Source organism: Ammospiza caudacuta, chromosome 24 (assembly GCF_027887145.1).
Source record: "Ammospiza caudacuta isolate bAmmCau1 chromosome 24, bAmmCau1.pri, whole genome shotgun sequence".
NCBI lineage: Eukaryota > Metazoa > Chordata > Aves > Passeriformes > Passerellidae > Ammospiza > Ammospiza caudacuta.
Genome location: NC_080616.1, coordinates 6,962,368 through 6,979,416, shown reverse-complemented (window position 1 = coordinate 6,979,416; position 17,049 = coordinate 6,962,368). Strand labels below are relative to the sequence as shown.

The 17,049-nt window shown below is 60.3% G+C and overlaps 2 protein-coding genes across 4 annotated transcripts; one reads left to right on the top strand and one right to left on the bottom strand.

Moving 5' to 3' along the window:
• Positions 1 to 6,346: 6,346 nt before the first annotated feature.
• SMIM29 (small integral membrane protein 29) lies at positions 6,347 to 7,749 on the top strand. Its single transcript, XM_058819558.1, has 4 exons — positions 6,347 to 6,865; positions 6,935 to 6,960; positions 7,029 to 7,134; positions 7,374 to 7,749. The coding sequence occupies exons 1-4, from the start codon at positions 6,755 to 6,757 to the stop codon at positions 7,434 to 7,436; spliced, it is 306 nt and encodes a 101-aa protein (XP_058675541.1). The 5' UTR covers positions 6,347 to 6,754; the 3' UTR covers positions 7,437 to 7,749.
• Positions 7,750 to 7,965: 216 nt separating this feature from the next.
• On the bottom strand, positions 7,966 to 15,559 carry HMGA1 (high mobility group AT-hook 1). 3 transcript variants are annotated; one of them, XM_058819441.1, is made up of 6 exons: positions 15,478 to 15,559; positions 15,132 to 15,244; positions 11,586 to 11,690; positions 10,852 to 10,935; positions 10,160 to 10,210; positions 7,966 to 8,202 (listed from the first exon to the last, which is right to left on the bottom strand). In XM_058819441.1, the coding sequence occupies exons 3-6, from the start codon at positions 11,685 to 11,687 to the stop codon at positions 8,197 to 8,199; spliced, it is 243 nt and encodes an 80-aa protein (XP_058675424.1). In that variant the 5' UTR covers positions 11,688 to 11,690; positions 15,132 to 15,244; positions 15,478 to 15,559; the 3' UTR covers positions 7,966 to 8,196. The 3 variants fall into 3 exon arrangements, with proteins under 3 accessions (XP_058675424.1, XP_058675422.1, XP_058675423.1); XM_058819439.1 differs by lacking the exon at positions 7,966 to 8,202 and adding an exon at positions 8,212 to 9,124; XM_058819440.1 differs by lacking the exon at positions 7,966 to 8,202 and adding an exon at positions 8,212 to 9,124 and having other exon boundaries at positions 10,852 to 10,932.
• Positions 15,560 to 17,049: the final 1,490 nt, after the last annotated feature.

Sequence of the window (17,049 nt, the reverse complement as noted above, 5' to 3'; positions counted from 1 at the left end):
GGGGGGGTGGGTTGGGACAGGTACAAGTTTTGGGAGGGGCATTAATTAATCCCTGGCTTGGGACAAGAAGTGGTTGCTGAGTTCAGTAACTTCTCCTTTGTCAGAGCAGAGCCAAGATGTGAAATTAAATCTGCAGTACTTTTTTTTTCCTTTTTTTTTTCCTGCTCTTTATTTAACAAAAAATATTCTAATAAACACTCACTGTTCTGGAGTTTTCTCTCTTCCTGAGAAGCGCTTACAATATGAAAATCTGATAGAAATATCCATGGAGCCTGGGACAAGGGGGAATGGTATCCTTGCTGCTTTGGCAAGAAGCTGTTCATTTTAGATCCTTTTCTGTTCCTTTCCTTGTTCTCCCTGCTTTCATCGGTGTGGAGTAGCAAGGCCAAAAGCAGTGCCAGTGATCGCTGACATGGAAAACCACGCGTAAGGAACAACCCATTATTCAAGGAGTAGCTCAAACCCAAGCGTCTGGAATTGAGCCCAAATTACACCAGTTCAGCTCACTTCAACTTAGAGACGAATGTACAATCCTTTCTCACTATGTGCTGGTCAGCCTGAACCAAACTCTCAAAAGGGCTTGAATATTCTATCTGGAAGTGTCCAAGAAATTCCCAGAGTCGCTGTGCCCGTGCCCTGCGAGGCACCTGACACAGCCATCTACTGCCTTCAATGAGTCTTGGTCTCTACTGTACAGATTAGTATGTTGGAAATGCTTTGCAACAAAACAGCTGGTACTCCTGAAAGAGTAACTGCAGTTTTAATATCAGCAGCATGCACACTTTTGTTTTTAAACTAAAAAATGTTTTTACAGGGCTGTTAAACTGACAATTTAGGGTAGAATATTGTTAATGACTTGCTAATGGCTTATTTGTTTGGGTCAGAAAAAATAAATTGTGCCAAGAAAGTGTTTTAATGTGGCATGGATTGATGCTGTTACCACGGAGTGGCTGATGTAACTGGAAATGGCTCCTGGGGCAGGAATAGCCTTGATGGAAGAGATGCAGATTTCAGTCCAGGCCTGAGCCCTGTGCACCACACAATTCCCATCTTCCTCAGCATCTGAGGTTCTCTCTAGAGCTCGTCCAGCTGCACCCCCAGCAGTTGGAGTGGTTTTATCTATATTAATTGGTTTGGGATGAGCATTGCCCTGTCTGTGAGAGGCCCAGGGGAGCTGTGGGAGGGTGGCTCTGGTTCTGCAGCCCAGTCAGTGCTGCTCAGTCTCTGCTGGGGCCACTGAGTCCCAGGGGATGAGCCTGGGGCTCCCAGCTGTGCTGAAACTGGTGCTGTTCCGAGCTGGTTGCTTACCTCAGCTGGCCTGACCCTTATGTGAGGTGTCACTGTGTGTGTCAGCATGCCCTGGGAGCAGTTCTCAGCTGGCTCTCAGCCTGGCTGTGCTCTCTGGGCACTGCTGGGAGCTGGGTGTGACAAAGGGTGTCCCCAGGAACCCAGCGAGGTGCAGCAGCCCTCTGGTCCCCCCTCCTGGCAGGTCCTGAGTGCTGGTTTGGGCTGTGAGGTGAGGAGGGGCTGCTCTTCATCATCACCCAGCTGATGGGAGGGGCTGCACGTCAGGGTCCCTCACCCATGGGTGCTGGGCAGGCAGCACCCAAACCTGCTGCTGGGGGGAAGGTGGGAGCTGGGTTTGGGGCTGCAAGGAGCAGCAGTATCAGCATTGCCACCAGCTCTGTTCCTGTGTAGGTGGATGCTGTGAGCTCTTCCCTGCTCTCGTGTGGAGCACTGAGGCAGCTCGTTCAGCCTGAGCTGGAATGTGCCTTAAAGCAAACTCTGTAAAGGGAAAAATTGAAAAGGGGTTGGAATCTGCAAGTGTTGCTTTTTCCCTTGTGTGGCCACAAAGTATTCAGTGGTTAAAAATGTGGGTAGGGAATGTCAGGAATCCTCAGTTCCCCTCCCGGATCCAGCAGAGGCTTTGGGCCTTTGCCTCAGCTTTTCCATGCAGAAGCTGTGTTCAGCATTCCACAGCGAGCAGGGATCAGAATCCCGGAGGCTGCACAGGTCCAACGAGTGCCCCTTGTACCAGAGCTGTGCGTTTTCCTGCCTGTTCTCTCTGTTTCATCCCAAATTAACCTGTTGGTGTTTTCACACAGCCAGACGCAGCATCCATCCCTGTGCAGAGCATACAGGAACCTTGGGGCTTGGTGAGGGGCTGGTTTGGGGTTTCACCTTCCCAAGTGGAGCCTGTGCTGGTGGGGCTGGAGCTGCATCTTCAGCCAGACCTGCCCCAGGCAGTGCCTGTGGCACTGTGAGGAGCTTTTCCCTCTGCCTGCTCTGCTCTGGCCCCAGGCTGGGTTTTCCCTCCTGGCTCTGTTCTCCTCAGTAATGGCATCATCTGGTGGCTGCAGCCCTTCAGGGACGTGGTGACCTCCTGGCTGGGGTGTCCCTCAGCTGAGCCCCTGACACACACAGGGTGTGATCCTCATTTTCCTAACCCTGGAATGAACTAATCCAGCTGCTCTGGGCTCTGGAGATCCTGAGCGCTGTGCTGGGGTAGTGGCAGGGGTCTGTACAGAACTGAAGTGGAGCTGGTGAAAAAGAAACTGAACTGGACTGAAGTTGTATTTAGGAGATTTATAAATCTCTCTCTGGTGCTAGTCCATAGATGTTTTTTTGTTTTGTTTTTGTTTTGGTTTGGTTTTTTTTTTTTTTTTTTTGATGGGAAGATGGGAATTTTGATGTTATACTTGATGAATTTGCTCTAGAATTGCCTCAGAAACCTGGGGAAGTCTGAGAGTGTTTGTTGAATTTCCTGTGTGTCCTATTTTATATTTATTAAATCAGAAAATCTGGAATGATCACTTTGCATTTGCTGCTCAGTCCTTCCATGAGCTCTGTGTACGTGGGGGGCTCCTGGCAGTCCCCCCCAAATCAGGAGAAGGGGACCCCAGACCCAGCAGAGGGATGAATGCCCAGGGTCCATTGTCCAGCCTCGTGTCCATAGTTGTGTTTGCCTGAGGTTTCTCCATTCCTCCCCAAAACAAGGACTCTCCATGGCGGGTCAGAGCTGTGGGGGTTTGTCTGCTTTGTGTCTGAGCTGGTACCTTCGACCTCACCCCCACCTGCAGGACATCCCCACACGGTTCTGACCTCTCATCTGTGGTGTCTCCAGGAATTTGGAGGGCTCTCTGTGTGTGAAGCTGGGTGGTGCAGTGGGGTCCTGTCATGAGGGGTTTCCTCTGTCGAGTTGTGTGTGAGAGGGAGGCCGTCACTGTCATTAAAAGAGTGAAAAATTGAAAAAATAAAATCGCTGGGTGCCAGTTTGCCGAGAGTGTGGGCTGTAATCTAGTGCCAACCAATAAACACGCCAGTATTTCACACGGCTCTGCCTCCTGCCTGGTCTCTGCCTCGTGGCTGAACTCGGATATTGGTCAAGTGTCACCCAAGGAGAAACTCTGCCTGTGGTGGCTTGGGACAGCCACAGCCTGGAAGAGGAACTGGAGGGAGGTCACTGACAGCCTGGTGTTGGGATGGGCTCTGATGGGGCATGGAAGAGGACCTGGAGGGATGTCACCACCAGCCTGGTGTTGGGATGGGCTCTGATGGGGCATGCACCCTGCAATAAAAGGAGCATTTTAAGGAGAGAGCCTAGAGGAGCCTCTGAATGTGCTCCCACCTCTTTCACAAAATCCTTCCCACAATATAAATGGGACAGAGGCTGGCTGGAGCCTGCACCGAGAGCACCAGCACTGCGTGGTGCCACTGCGGCTGCCCTGCCAAGCAAACCTGTCCTGGTGCGCATACCCATCCCTAGGCCAGCCTGTACAAATTCCCTTGGGGATCTGGCTGTGTCCCGGCTCCTCCCTGAGCACACACGGGGCTGGTGCTCCCCGCAGCTGCGGCGGGAGCCCAGGGCAGAATTAATCCGGGCTGACGGCGGCGTTAATGCCTGAGCGGGCAGAGCCGGGCCGGCTGCGCCCCCGCGGGCACCGGGCACCCCCGCCCCGGCCTTTCCGGGCGGATGAGCAGCCGCAGGGATGCGCTGCCTGGAAATCCGGCCACTCGCGCTCAGCTGCTTAAACGGGAGCTTAGCGGCTCAGCAAAGCTGTCCCCAATTATGTGCTGGGGGCCGAGGAGCGCAGCGGAGGGGGGTGATGGCTCACAGCGGGGTTTGGGGCAGAAATAAATACCCTGTGCTGCTAGTCCGGCTTTGTCCCCCTGGCTGACACCCTGGTCACAAAGTGCCTTGTCCCCAGGATGGGTGGCGATGCTGCCCTCAGCCTTCCCAAAATCCTTCCCCACGCCAAGGTTAGCAAGGGGGTGATTCCTCCAGGGATGAGCAGGTCCTGTGCTGCCCCAGCTTTGACTCCCCTTTTTCCCTCATCTGGGTGCTCTGGGAAGCAGTGGATTGGTAAAAATAAATGTCCACGTGGATTGGGAAAAAAAAAAAAAAAAAAAAAACAAAACAACCTGGGGATGCTGCAGGTGTCCTGGGCCGGCTGTGGCCATGTGGAGGGGCTTGGTGGCCCCGGTCTCCTCCCAAGGATGCTGCTTCCCCTGGAGCACGCATGCTCCTCCTGGCCATGTGCTCCCACTCGCTCATGCTCTCCAAGGAGCTTTCCTAGAAATTGATGGATTTATTTTTAGCCCTGGCGCAGCAGGGTTCAGCGGGGAGGGGATGGGCAGTGGTGGATGGTGGCAGCAAGGAAGGCTCCCGAGGTGTCAGTGCTGGGCTGGGGGGGACTGGGGGTCCTGTCCCACTCTGTGGTTCCCCCATTGCAGTGGGGAACAGGGGCTGGGGCTGGTTTGGGAGGGGTCTCTGGGGCAGGGGGAGTCAACACAGACAGGGAAACCAATGCCACTGCTGGGGAGAGTGGGGTCAGTGTGGGCTGGTGGGGCCAGCAGGATCCCTGGGGACAATGGGACCCCAGGAACAACTGCAGTTGGCCACTCTTGGGAGAACTGGTGCCCCTTCCTGGTTTGGAGAGGGGAAAATAACCCTGCATGGGCTGGGCGGGAGGTGAGGCAGCAGTGCAGGGACTGGTATAGGCAGAGGTGCAGGCAGAGGTGCAGGCAGGGTACAACTGGCTGTGCCATGGGCAAGTTCATCCCAGAGGCTGCAGACCAGTTGCTGCTCTTCCCCACCAGCTCAGGAGGCTCTGGATGCTCCGCAGGGCTGAGCCCTGCCCTGCTGCCAGCCCAGGGGCTGTGTCCCCCCAACCCTGCCATGTCCAGGCTCGTTTTTCACCCCATTCCCCCGATGATTATATTTTGTCACTGTTAGGAAGCGCAGTGGGGCTGGGCGCTCCCTGGTGTCCCCGCTCCTGCCTGACCCACTTAGCGGCACCATCTGGTGCCCGCGGGCAAAGCGGATTAGCCCCGCGGCCGGGATCAGGGCTGGGGCGCTGCCACCCTGTGGGTGACACCGCTGGCACCGTCACAGCCCCTGCCAAAGTCCCCACGGGCCCAGCCTGGGGGAGAGCGGCCACGGCAGGAGCCCCACAGCAGCCCCCAGTGTGGGGGGACCCTGCCTGGCACCCCTGAAACCCGGCCATCCCAAACCCTGTGGGATGGTTGTCTCCCACCACAACCACATATCCATCCATCCATCCATCCATCCATCCATCCATCCATCCATCCATCCATCCATCCATCCATCCATCCATCCATCTCTTCTCTTCTCTCACCCACACCCCCAGCTGGGCCAGATGTTCAATTCCCCCATCCCTCCCTCCATCTATCTGCCCACTCCTCTGTTCGCCTTCCTTGTGCCCCCCACAACAGCGGTTTTTTCTTCCTTTCTCCCGATTTTTTGCCCCGTTTTTCCCTTCCTGGCCCTCCCGGTTCCCATTTTCCCGTTTTCCCCGCGTTTCTCGGCCCTGTTTCCCTTTTCTCCCCTCACGCGTTTTCCCGCCCCCCCCGCCCGGTCTTTGCCGCCCCCTGCCGGCCGCGCGCCGCCACGGCCCCGCCCACAAGCCCCGCCCATTATCCCATCGCTCCGCCCCCTGCCGCGCGCGCGCTCGGCCCCGCCCCGCGCCCGTCACGCGCCGCGCGGGTTCCGGGTGCGGGCGGCGCGCGCAGGTGGGCGGGGCGGGGCGTGGCGCGCGCGCGGGGATCCCCGGAGTGGGGGGGGACCCCGGGGCATCCCGAACAGGACCAGGAGGAACAGGGGGGAATTGGGGTGGGGTCCGGGGTCCGACGGTGTCCCGGGCGCAGCCCAGTGCGGGGGTCCCTCCGGTCCTGCCGCTGGTGAAGGCGGAACCACCCCAGCCCCAGCTCTGCAGGGAGGGGGTGCGGAGTGCCCCTACCGGCACGGGGTGATACGGGGAGGGGGATCATTACCGGGTAGTTGGTTATTGCCGGGCGGGAGGTGGGTTATTACCTGTGCGCTGGTCATTCCGGGGCGGTGAATTCCCGGGGTGCGGGTCATTACCGGGCGGTGGATTATTCCCGGACCGTGGGCTCCCGGGTTGGGGTCATTCCCGGCGGTGGGTTATTCCCGGGCAGTGGGTTCCCGGGTCGGGGTCATTCCCTGGTGGTGAATTCCCGAAGTGGGGCTCATTCCCGGGAGGTGAGTCATTCCCGGGCAGTGAATTTTCGGGGTGCGGGTCATTCCCGGGCCGTGGGTTCCCGGGTTGGGGTCATTCCCGGGCGGTGAATTCCCGGGGTGCGGGTCACTCCCGGGGTGCGGGTCATTCCCGGGGTGCGGGTCACTCCCAAGGCCGCCTGTGGCTTGCAGAGCTGCCGTGGTGGGGCCGGCCGGGCGCGTCCCCCCGATGCGGGCAGGAGCCGGCGCTGGGTCATGAGCAACGCCACGGCGCCCACGGCCGCGGGCGCGGCGGGGGACTCGCTGGTGGGCTCCGTGCTGGGGCCCTTCCTCCTCCTCACCCTCCTCGGCGCCCTCCTGGCCGCGGTGAGTGCTGGGGCGGGCTGGGGGCTCCGGGGGTGCGGAGCCCCGCGCCGCTGATGCCTCTCCCCGCAGGTGATGTACGTGAAGAAGAAGCGCAGGTGAGCGGGGCCGCGGGGCCGGGGGCTGCGGGGGTGCGGGGGCAGCGCTCACCGGAGACCCCCGGCAGGTCCGACCGGCTGCGGCACCGGCTGCTGCCCATGTACAGCTACGACCCGGCTGAGGAGCCGCCCGAGTCCGAGCAGGAGCTGCTGGTGGAGGCTGAGGAGGCTCAGGTGAGTCGCTGTGGTGGGAATTGGCCTTTATCCAGTTTTTCCATGGAAAATTCAAGGAGCAGCAGCAGCAGCAGCGAGTGCTTGTCCCCAGGGAACTCTGGGAATCATTGAGGTTGGGAAAGGCCGCCAAGAACGCTGAGCGGGGCTTTGGGTGTAAAGCAGAGGTTTTTGGGAGGGTTGGGCTGCGTGGGCAGTGCATTCCCCGCCCTGGGCTGCAGGTGTGTCCCTCTGTGTTGCAGGTGGTGCCCGGCTGGGGGGGACCCTCGCCCCCTTGGCCCCCGCGCCGGGACTGGAGGGCCTGACCCTGCCTGGAGCACCGGGACCGGATCCTGCCCGCGGGAGGGAAGGGAGCACGGGGCAGCACTGGTTTCATTGGCCAGAACGGGCAGGACGTGCCCACAGTGGTGCCATGATGCCACAGCTGCTGTCCCCACCTCTGAGCACTGACCAGGATGGGACATCTCCTACCTCAGTGCCTGGTTTTGCCATTTTTGGGTTGTTTTTTTTTTGCTTGAACTGCTCCAGCAGCCCCTTGGAAAGCCCAGGAGGGCCCCCTGGGGCTGGCAGGCTGGCAGGGAGCAGCAGGTTCTGCTGGCACGGGATGCCTGGGGGAAAATGGGGTAAATAAACGTGTTTCTGCCTTGGTCCCGGGGCTCCGAGTGGGGCTGGGGGTTCAGGGCCTTGGGTGGGAGTTTGGGGGGCAGCAGGGCTCTGCCTGTTTGTGTTTCCATCCCTGTGGATGGCCGCATGTCCCTGTGGAGGAGATGCCCCGGGAGGAGCCAGCCCTGCCCCACCCAGCCGGGGCCCGTGGACAGAGGCCGGTCACAAACATCCATAAAATGTTTTATTCAAGTAACTGCAAATAGGAACCCAAAAGGTCGTTAACAGTGAACCAAAAAAAAACCCAAACCAAACCCCGATTCTCTCCCGCCGGGGCCGCCCGGCACCGACCTCCGGTCCCGCTGCAGCCGTCGTGCCGGGGCAGAGGGGCAGGGGGAGCATCCCATGGTCCTCCCACACCTCTGCCCTGCCAGCCTCGATCCCTTGAAGCAGCAGAGCAAACTAGACCTCAAAATAACAATTAAAAAAAAAAAAGAAAAATGAAGCCCAAAAAAAAGGGGAAAAAAAAAAAAAAACACCCCACAGCCCCCAGCAACACCCCGAAAACAGGAACCACCGAGCCCACGGTGCCCTGGCAGTGCAGCAGCACGCCTGTGAGTTCAGAGAGTGGAACTTAAATATCCAGAGGTAGTTGTGAATGAAAGGAAAAAAAGTACTCAACAAAAAAATATATATATACCAGAACCTATGAGGAGAGGGCTGCCCAGAGCCAGCCGTGCCCGGGCACCCCTGGGGACTGGCACCCCTCGGGGTGGGCACCCCAGGGATGGGCTCCCTTGCTGTGGGAGCTGCTCCCACACACAGTGCAGTCACCCAGGACTGGGGGGACCAAGGGGGTTGCCCGGGGTAGCAGCAGGCCAGAGCAGAGGTCTAATGCATTTTGGGGGGGGGGGGGGGGGGGCTCATCTTCACTGCCCCCCATCTCTTCCCTGCAGAGGCCCCAGGGCAGAGCCCAGTGCTGGGGGGGCAGCCAGCCCCCTCCTAGGCGGGGTGAGATCACTGCATGGGGGGCAGCGAAGGTGGGGGGTGCCAGCCCCGGCTCTGTGCCACGATCCCCCTTTCCAGTGGGGCTGCCCTGGACCCCAGGGCTGGGGAGGGGGAGCTGGGGCAGGTGCCTGCCCCGGGCGGGGGCTGCGGGGGCCGCCCGGGTTGGGCCATTTTCCAGTGCTGCCGTTGTCTGAGGGTGAGGAGGGAGCGGAGGAGGGAGGAGGAGGAGGAGGAAGCCGGGGCGGCACAGTGGGTCTCTCCCCACCCCCCTCCCCCGGCCGCTGCGGGGCCGTCGGGCGATGAGGTAGCGCCGGCTCGGGAGGTGTCACTGCTCCTCCTCGGATGACTCCTGGGAAATGTTCACCTCCTCCTCGTCCTGCTGCTGCAAGGCAAGGGAGCGTGGCCGGGGGGTGTCAGGGAGGGCAGTGCTCCGGTGCCCCTGCACCGAGGGCTGGCCGGGCACATCACACAACAGGGGAAACTCAGCTGGGTCAAGGACTGCGCCTGAGCCCAGCTCGGAGGGAAATCCCAGGTGAGAAGAGCTGAGAAGCCCCTGGGTGGGCTCACAGTGAGGAGGGGAGACCGTTCCCCAAAACACCTCTGAGTGTGGGGCTGTGGTCACCAGCGGGGTGGTGGCAGCCGCGGGTGTCCCTGTCCAGCCCCCAGGCCGGGGTGGGAGGCTGTGACCGGTGACTCAGGGCTGAGTGAGCCTGACTCACAGCAGCCCCCGCTTCCTCCCGCTCCATTCACAAAAACGCCACCGCGCCTGCCAGAGCGGGACAGCGTGTCCCGTGTCCCGGCACGGCCCCGCTGCTGGCACGGGACAGGCTCCTCCCACACCCCCCTGCACAGCCCGGGGTCACCAAACAGCTCCTGGCACCGTGACACCGGCACCGGAGACCCCAGGGTGGCAGCTCGGGTTTGCAGCCCTGGCTGGCATCAAGGCCTCGGCTCTGCCAGGAATTTCAGTGGGAAAAGGAGCAAAATCTGGGACAGGCAGGGAAAGGAGATGAAACTGTCGGGGTACCTGGCAGCCGTTTGAACCCAGGGGGAAAGGAGGAAAAGTGGGATGGAGGAAGGAAGCTCAGGGAGGGAAGGGGGTGGCTGCACCCGTGGGCTGCAGGAATGCTGCGCAGGGACCCGGGCAGGCGTGTGCCAGCACGTCCCCAGGGCAGGACCAGCCAGCCAGCGCTGCTCTGGGGCCCGTGGGGAGGTGGGGTGGGCAGGATTCCTCACACCCACACCTCTGGAGGCTTCAGAGCCCACCCAGGGCAGTGTCCTGCTGGCTCAGCTGCTCTGAGCTCCTCCAACCCAACAGCTTCCACCGTGCACTCCTGGGGCTCTCTGGGGAGCTGCTGCGCCCCTCAAGTGCCCAGCGCCCTGCCAGGGTGGATGGGGAAGGGAAAAGCCTGCTCACCGATTTTTTGGGTCGCCCTCGAGGTTTCCTCCCTGGTGTGACTGCAGCTTTCTGAGCCGGGACAACAAAGAGGCGTTTTGGTCAGGCTGTCCCCAGGATGCTGGTGGGCAGTGTTCCCTGTCCTCCCACCGTGATTCATCACCCCAGTGGCATCTCTGGGGTGCTGCTGCCAGACCCCCGAGCCCCCCCAGCCCCAGGATGCCCCTGAGTCATGAGGTGGGTGCAGGATGTGAGTCGCACATTTTGCAAACAGCTTTATCTGGGGTGTCCTGGTGCTGACACACGGCCCCCCAGCTCCCCCACCCTCCTCCTTGGGCCAGATTCCTCCCTCCATCCCCACCTCAGAGGCAGATCTGCCCTGAACTGTCCATAACTGAGCTCAAACAGGACCAGATCTGCCCTGAATTGTCCATAACTGAGCTCAAACAGGACCAGATCTGGCCTGAACTGTCCATAACTGAGCTCAAACAGGACCAGATCTGCCCTGAATTATCCATAACAGAGCTCAAACAGGACCAGATCTGGCCTGAACTGTCCATAACTGAGCTCAGACAGGACCAGATCTGGCCTGAATTGTCCATAACTGAGCTCAAACAGAACCAGATCTGGCCTAAACTGTCCATAACTGAGCTCAGACAGGACCTGCTGTGGTGCCAGCCCCCAGCTGGAGCAGCCCCATCCCAGGTACCTACCCTGCCCTTTGTGGTGGCCTTGTTTTTACTGCCCTTCGGCCGTCCACGGGGTCTCTTGGGGGTCGGGGCCTCGCTGGGCTCCTGCTGGAGGGAGAGCACAGGGGGTTTGCAGGCCCACAGTGGCTCCCAGTGCAGCCTGGGGGTCCCTGCAGACCCTGCCGGGGCAGGGATGCTCCCACGTGGTACTGGGAGCACTGGTCACACTGGGATTGGTGATCAGACACCAGGCACAGGCTCCTGTGTGTCCTTCAGCATAGGTGACCTTTTCCACCCCCAGCATCACCCACTCAGCCCAGCTGGACAATCCCCACGGCCCCTCAACCCAGCCCCTGCTCAGCAGCCGAGGAAGTGTCGTGGAAGGCACAAATCACCTTTTCTGCAGGAAAACGATGTGCACAAACCCCACCTGCCTCAGGGAGGGGCTGAGCGGGGTTTGGTACTATAAAGGCTCCAGCAGCATCTTATCTCTCTGAGCAGCTTTTGCTAATGGGGCTTTAATTAGCCTGTCTGCAAAGGCAGGTTCAGCAGGGCCTGGGGAGGGGCAGGAGAGCCCCCAGCAGGGGCCAGGAGCTCTGGGGGGGCTCTGGAGACCCCCAGGAAGGGCTTGCTGGGGAGGTGCTGCCCAAAGGGGTAACAGGGCTGCACTGGGGGTGTAGGTGTGGGGGGGGGGTTTCCTGCTGCCCCGCACCCTGGGGGTGCCCAGTGCCCCCTTTCTGACAGGGTACCCCACGTACCTGCGGCTTCTTCCTGGGCCGCCCTCGGCCCCTCTTCTCCGCCACGTCTTTCTCCCCTTTGGAGGCCAGGGGCTGGCTGGATTTGGCGCTGGATTCACTCATCGTCTGTCCCAGCAGGGTGAGGAGGAGTGGGAGGGAGGGAGGAAGGGAGGAAGGTCAGTCAGGCATTGCTCTGGCTCACCATGACATCCCCCAGCCCTCACCCTGGGGCAGGAGAGGTGCCCCCTGCCTGCTCCTGGCACGGGCTGGGCAGCAAAATGCCCTGGCTGCATTTTGAGCCCATGGCACAGCCACCCACAGCCAGTGCCCAGCTCCTGGGGTCCCCTCAGGCTTTTGGGGAGCAGCAGCTTGTCCAGCCCATCCTGCATTGCCTGGCCCCTTTCCTCGAGGAGAGGAGAGGCTCCAGATTTAATGTGGAATCCCAGATGTGCTGCTGGCACTGGTGAGTTGAGACAGGGTGAGTGGTGGCATTGGGGACTCTGGGTGTCCCCAGAGGGGTGCCAAGGCCATGGAGGGGGGCTCAGGGTCCCACAGCCCTGCTCCCCACCCTCAGCACTGCTCCTGCTGCCTAGCTGGGGTTAGGGACAGGCACCTGACCTGAGGACACCAGGTTGTCACCTCCCCTGTGCACGTCCCCAAGGGCTGCGCAGCTCTGCCTTGCTCTTGGAGCAATTCCACCCAGGAAAAGGCTCCATCTTCCCCTCTCCACCTCGCTGCTTCCCAGGGGCACAGGGAAAACCTGCTTTTCCAGAGCTGTGGGGTGGCTCCGTGCCCGGGCTGGCGGCAGGAGGGACTCGGGGCGGGAAGCAGCAGGATTGCTGCCACAGCCCCGGTGATTGTGGTGACCCCACACAGGTGGGGTGACCATGGCCATGCTGGGGACACCTGCCCAGGGTGAGGCTTTCCAGAGGCTGTGTGCCCAGCCTGTGTGGGCTGATGGAGGCACCCTACTACCTCTGGGATAACAATGCTCAGTTTTGAGGAGCTGCTCCCCATTTGATGGTGTTGGAGCAGCTGGGACAGCAGGGCTGTGGGGGCAGAGGGTGCTGAGCCCCCTGGGACACTGAGCCTCGCTGGGGAGGGTGTGGGCAGCACATGCAGCCCGAGGAGCCACTCTCAGACCTCTGAGCCTTTTCAAAAAACAGGCGTCAGCTCCTGCTCCCCTCTGGAAGTGACTCATGAGTGCAAAACAACAACAAAAACCACCCTCGGAGTCTTTTTTTTTTTTTTTTGTTTTGTTTTTTGGGAGACAGAAACCATGCTGTAGTGTAAACACCCCGAAAATATTACTCACAGCATCCCAGAGCCCTTCAAGGAGTCTCTTAGGAAAAAAAAGAAGTATGGTTTAGATTTAGGCCAGCAAAGGGCCGGCTGCTGCTCGGGCTGGGACGGGGATTTTGTCTCTTTTTAAGTCAATTTCTGTCAGAGGCAGAGCAGCCTCGAGCTGCTCCGTGCCCCCTCCCGCAGCTGGAAACAGATGGGCCCAGCATGGCCCCCACCCTGCTGGGCTCTCCTGCCCTGGAGGAGGGAGCAGAGCCCACAGAGCTCCAGCTGGGAATGCCAAGGGGACCCTCCATGGGACGGGGGTGCTGCTGGCTCTTCCTCCATCCCCACCAAAAGCAGCAGCAGCTGCTGCAAAGTTGGTGGCGCTGGGGTAAAGCACGTGCAGCTCCCACCCACCCATCCATCCCTCCTCATCCCACCCACCCCTCCCTCCCCATCTCTCCTCATCCCACCCTTCCCTCCAGCACCTCCGAGCTCTCTGCAGGGGCTCCAGAGCTGAGAGGACTCGGGGGGCTCAGGCAGAGGGGGTTGGGAAGGAGGACGCTGGAAATGGGGGATGCTTCTCGGCCATCCCAGCACCTCCCCAGCCAAGCCCCGATCCCGAGGGCAGCCCCAGCTCCCCGTGATGCCCCCGGGTTTGGCAGCACGTGCCCCGGGTGTGCTCCCAGCCTTGTGGGACCGTGCCGGGCACATGGCGGGAGCAGCCCCGGCCCTGCTCACACGCAGCAGAGCCACGCAGGGAGGGAGGGAGCAGCTGGGTTGCCATGGAGGAGAGGAAGCAGCTGAGGGAGAAACCTTTCCAGGCAGCGAGGAATCAGTGGGGGGACGCGGGCAGGGCCTGCCGGGCTCCCCGCGGCTGGGGGCGGGGGGAACATCTCCGCACGGTTCGGAGGTGGAGGGGCCACATCTGCCTCTCGACGGAGGGAAGGAAAAACCTCCTCCCCTCTCCATCCCTGTGGATGCTGAGCCGGCGGGCCCTCCTCCCCCAGGCTGATGGCTCCCTCTGCTCCGCACAGCGTGAGCTGGGCTGTCCTCAGCAGCCACCTCTGGGTTGCACAAGGGCCAACCTGAACCCTGGGAGCGATGCTCCCGCCCGCTCTCGGGCCTGCTCTCGCCTTGCCAGCCGCCTGCGCTGGCTTATGCTGCTCTGTGCTGATAACCCCATAAATCCCCCGCTCCTGCCACCTACTCTTAGATTAAACAAACTGGCCCAGGAGAAGCGGGGAGATAGGCGGGGGCCTTAGATCTTAAAAAAAAAAAATATATATATATATATAAATATATATATATAAAAGCTCTTCACGCCCAGAAAATCCAGCCCGATGGCAGCTGGAGAAGGATCCCAGCCGCACCTCCTGGCAGAGGGATGGGGAAGGAGGAGGGGAAGGAATCGTGGAGCAGAAGTTGAAGAGCCTGTTGGGCAGGGGTGCGGGCCGGGAGCGATGCGCGGGCTCCTCCTCAGCACAGACCCGCCGTGGGGCTGCCCTGAACCCCACCCCGGGGCTGCCATTGAGCAAAGTCCCCCCCTTCCTTCCTGGGATGCATAATAAAAGGAAGTGATAAAGGAAAGGAAGGAGGGAGGTGGAGGAGAAAGAAAAGAGGCAGGAAGGGCACCATCAGGGCTTTGTGAAGCCCCTGTCCTGTGGTGGGGGGGGGGTGGTGTAATAAAACCCCTCGTGGAGCCGGCGCTGCGGGCGGCCTGCGGGGCTGGCGGGGTGCGGGGGCACCATCCGGGGGGCGGCCGAGCCCCAGCACCGCAACTTCGCCCCGAGCCGCGTGTGCTCGATCGCCGAGCGCCGGCCTCGGCCTCGCCGCGGCCCCGCGCACCTCCCGCCGCCCCGGCCTCAGCGCCGGGCCCCGCTCGCACCGCGGGCCCCGCGCACCTTGCACGGTGCCGGCCGTACCGGGGCCGTACCGGGGCCGTACCGGGGCCGTACCGGGGCCGTACCGGGGCCGTGCCGGCCCCCCCGGGCTCGGTGCGGCCCGTTCGCATCACCCACAGCCGAGTTAGTGCAGCAAAGTCGCGACCCCCGCCCGTTCCCCACCCCCCCCACCCCCGGCTCGGCCGCGGCCCGCCAGGTGCATCACGCCGCTATTAACAATAATTAATTAATAGCGATAATAAAGCGAGGCACGGCGAGCCGCGCACGCAGCCGCGTCCCTGCAAAGCCCCACACGCCGGGGCCGATCGTGCCCCGCATGCGGCGAGGGGAAGCGGAGCCCCGGCCCCCCGCAGCAAAGGAAGAGGAAGGTGGCACTCACAGTCAGCTTGATCGCGTTCGCCGTGGGTTTTGGGGCCGCTCGGATGGTTTTGTTTTTCCCGGCGGGTCTGTGTTGCGGAGCGAAGGGACCCCCCGCCCGCGGCGACTGCGGATCTGCAAGGAGAAGAGAAGAGGCTGCGGCTCAGCCCCGCATCCCCGGCCCCGCCAGGCCCCGCGTATTTATATAAATAATAAAGAGAGAGAGAGAGGAAAAAAAATTGCTCCAGGAGGAAGGAAGCTGGGTCAAAATCATTTGCAGGGAACGAGGGGAAAAAAATAAAATAGGAGGGGGGATAAAGGGGGGAGAGGGGGAAAAAAAAAAAAGCGGAGCGAGCTCCTAGCCTTACTGGAGGGGATCCAGCTGCTAAAAATAGCAAAATCACACTCGAAATTAAATAAGGGCAAACAGGCGAAGGGAGCTCCCAGCGCCGGCGGAGCGGGGGAGGCGGAGCCGGGGCCGCATCACGGCGGGGGCGGCGCGGGGCGGCGCGGCCGGGAGCGATAGGGCCGTTCAAAGGGCTGCGGCGGCGGCTGCGCCCCTGGCCCTGCCCGCGCCGGGCTCCCCGCGGGCGGAGGGAGCGTCCCCTGCGAGGCCCGGGAGGATTGAGGCACCCTCGCGTTCCCGCGCTGGGAATGCTCCCGGCTGGGTGGTGGTGGTGGTGGTGGCCCCACTATACGTGATCCCCCATCATTTTTCCCCTCTCTGTATTTTGTGCTGGCGTGGGGGGTTTGGTGTCCCTGTGGGGACAATCGCCATGTGCTAATGGCCGGAGCACGATGCTCCTTCTGTTTGCTGCCTCCTCACCAGGTTAACCCCCACAAAAGCTTCTGGTTCCCATGTGGAGGCAGCAGCAGTGGGGGCTCCTTCCTCGGGGCTCCCAGGCCGCCTGGAGGGTGCTGTGATGTCAATTGAATGTGTGATATTAATTGAATGTGTGATATGAATTTAATGTGTTACTGCAGCGCCACTGCCAGAAGGGGAGGCTGCTGTGGGAGCAGGTTCTGCTCGCTGCACAGTGGGGTTTGGGGGTCATGGGTGGCCCCAAGGCTCTCCTGGGCTTTAGGCAGCTGCTGGGCTCAGTCTGCAGTGATGAGCTTTGTTCAGAATTCCTTGGTTGGTTTGGAAGGGGTTTGGGTCAGTCTGCAGTCAGCTGAGATCAGCTCTCCAGCGAGGTACCCCAAAACCCAGGTCCCCACTGTGTCGGGGCAGTTTCTAACACAAGTTGAGCATTTGGGGGTCTTGTGATGCTTTTCCTTGATGGGACACCAGGAAATCCAGAGCTCAGCATCCCGTTGTGCAACATTTCTGCAAACTCCTGAGAAAACAACAATCAGAAATCTCATGGAAACTGATTTAGGTGCTTCTGACCATCCTGACTCTAAGCGTTGAACTCTGACGTGAAGATCTGAACTTCAGACTGCTGCATTTAAGTTTCAGTTTCAGAAAAGTTTTTATTAAAATATTTTTTTTAAAAAGAGACCCTTAAAAAGATGAAATGTGAAAGAATCAATATCTTCCTGTGCAAAACTGCTGTGGCAGGGAATGTTGGTGAAGAAAAACAAACCAAACCCAGCCAGGCTTGGGGCACTTCTTTCTGCTAACTGTTATTTGGATTTTTCAAATCCCCTACAAATTCCCCTGCGTAAAACACAATCGGAGCAGTGTCCCCTTATCACAATTAAAAAATGAAACAAAGATGGGGGAAAACCCTCCTGCAGAAGGGTTCCTGCTCCCAAACACCTGCAGGAAGAGCAGCACACCCTGCCTGCACCCTGTGCAGCTCCTGATCCAAGCTCTGTTGGGTCTCCCTGTCCCAGGGCCTTGTGTCCATCCAGGGGTTGTTTGCAGACCCCAAGTACCCATTTTTTGTGGTTAAAATCAACGTTTCTCCACCTGCAGGCAGCCCTGCTTGGGTTTG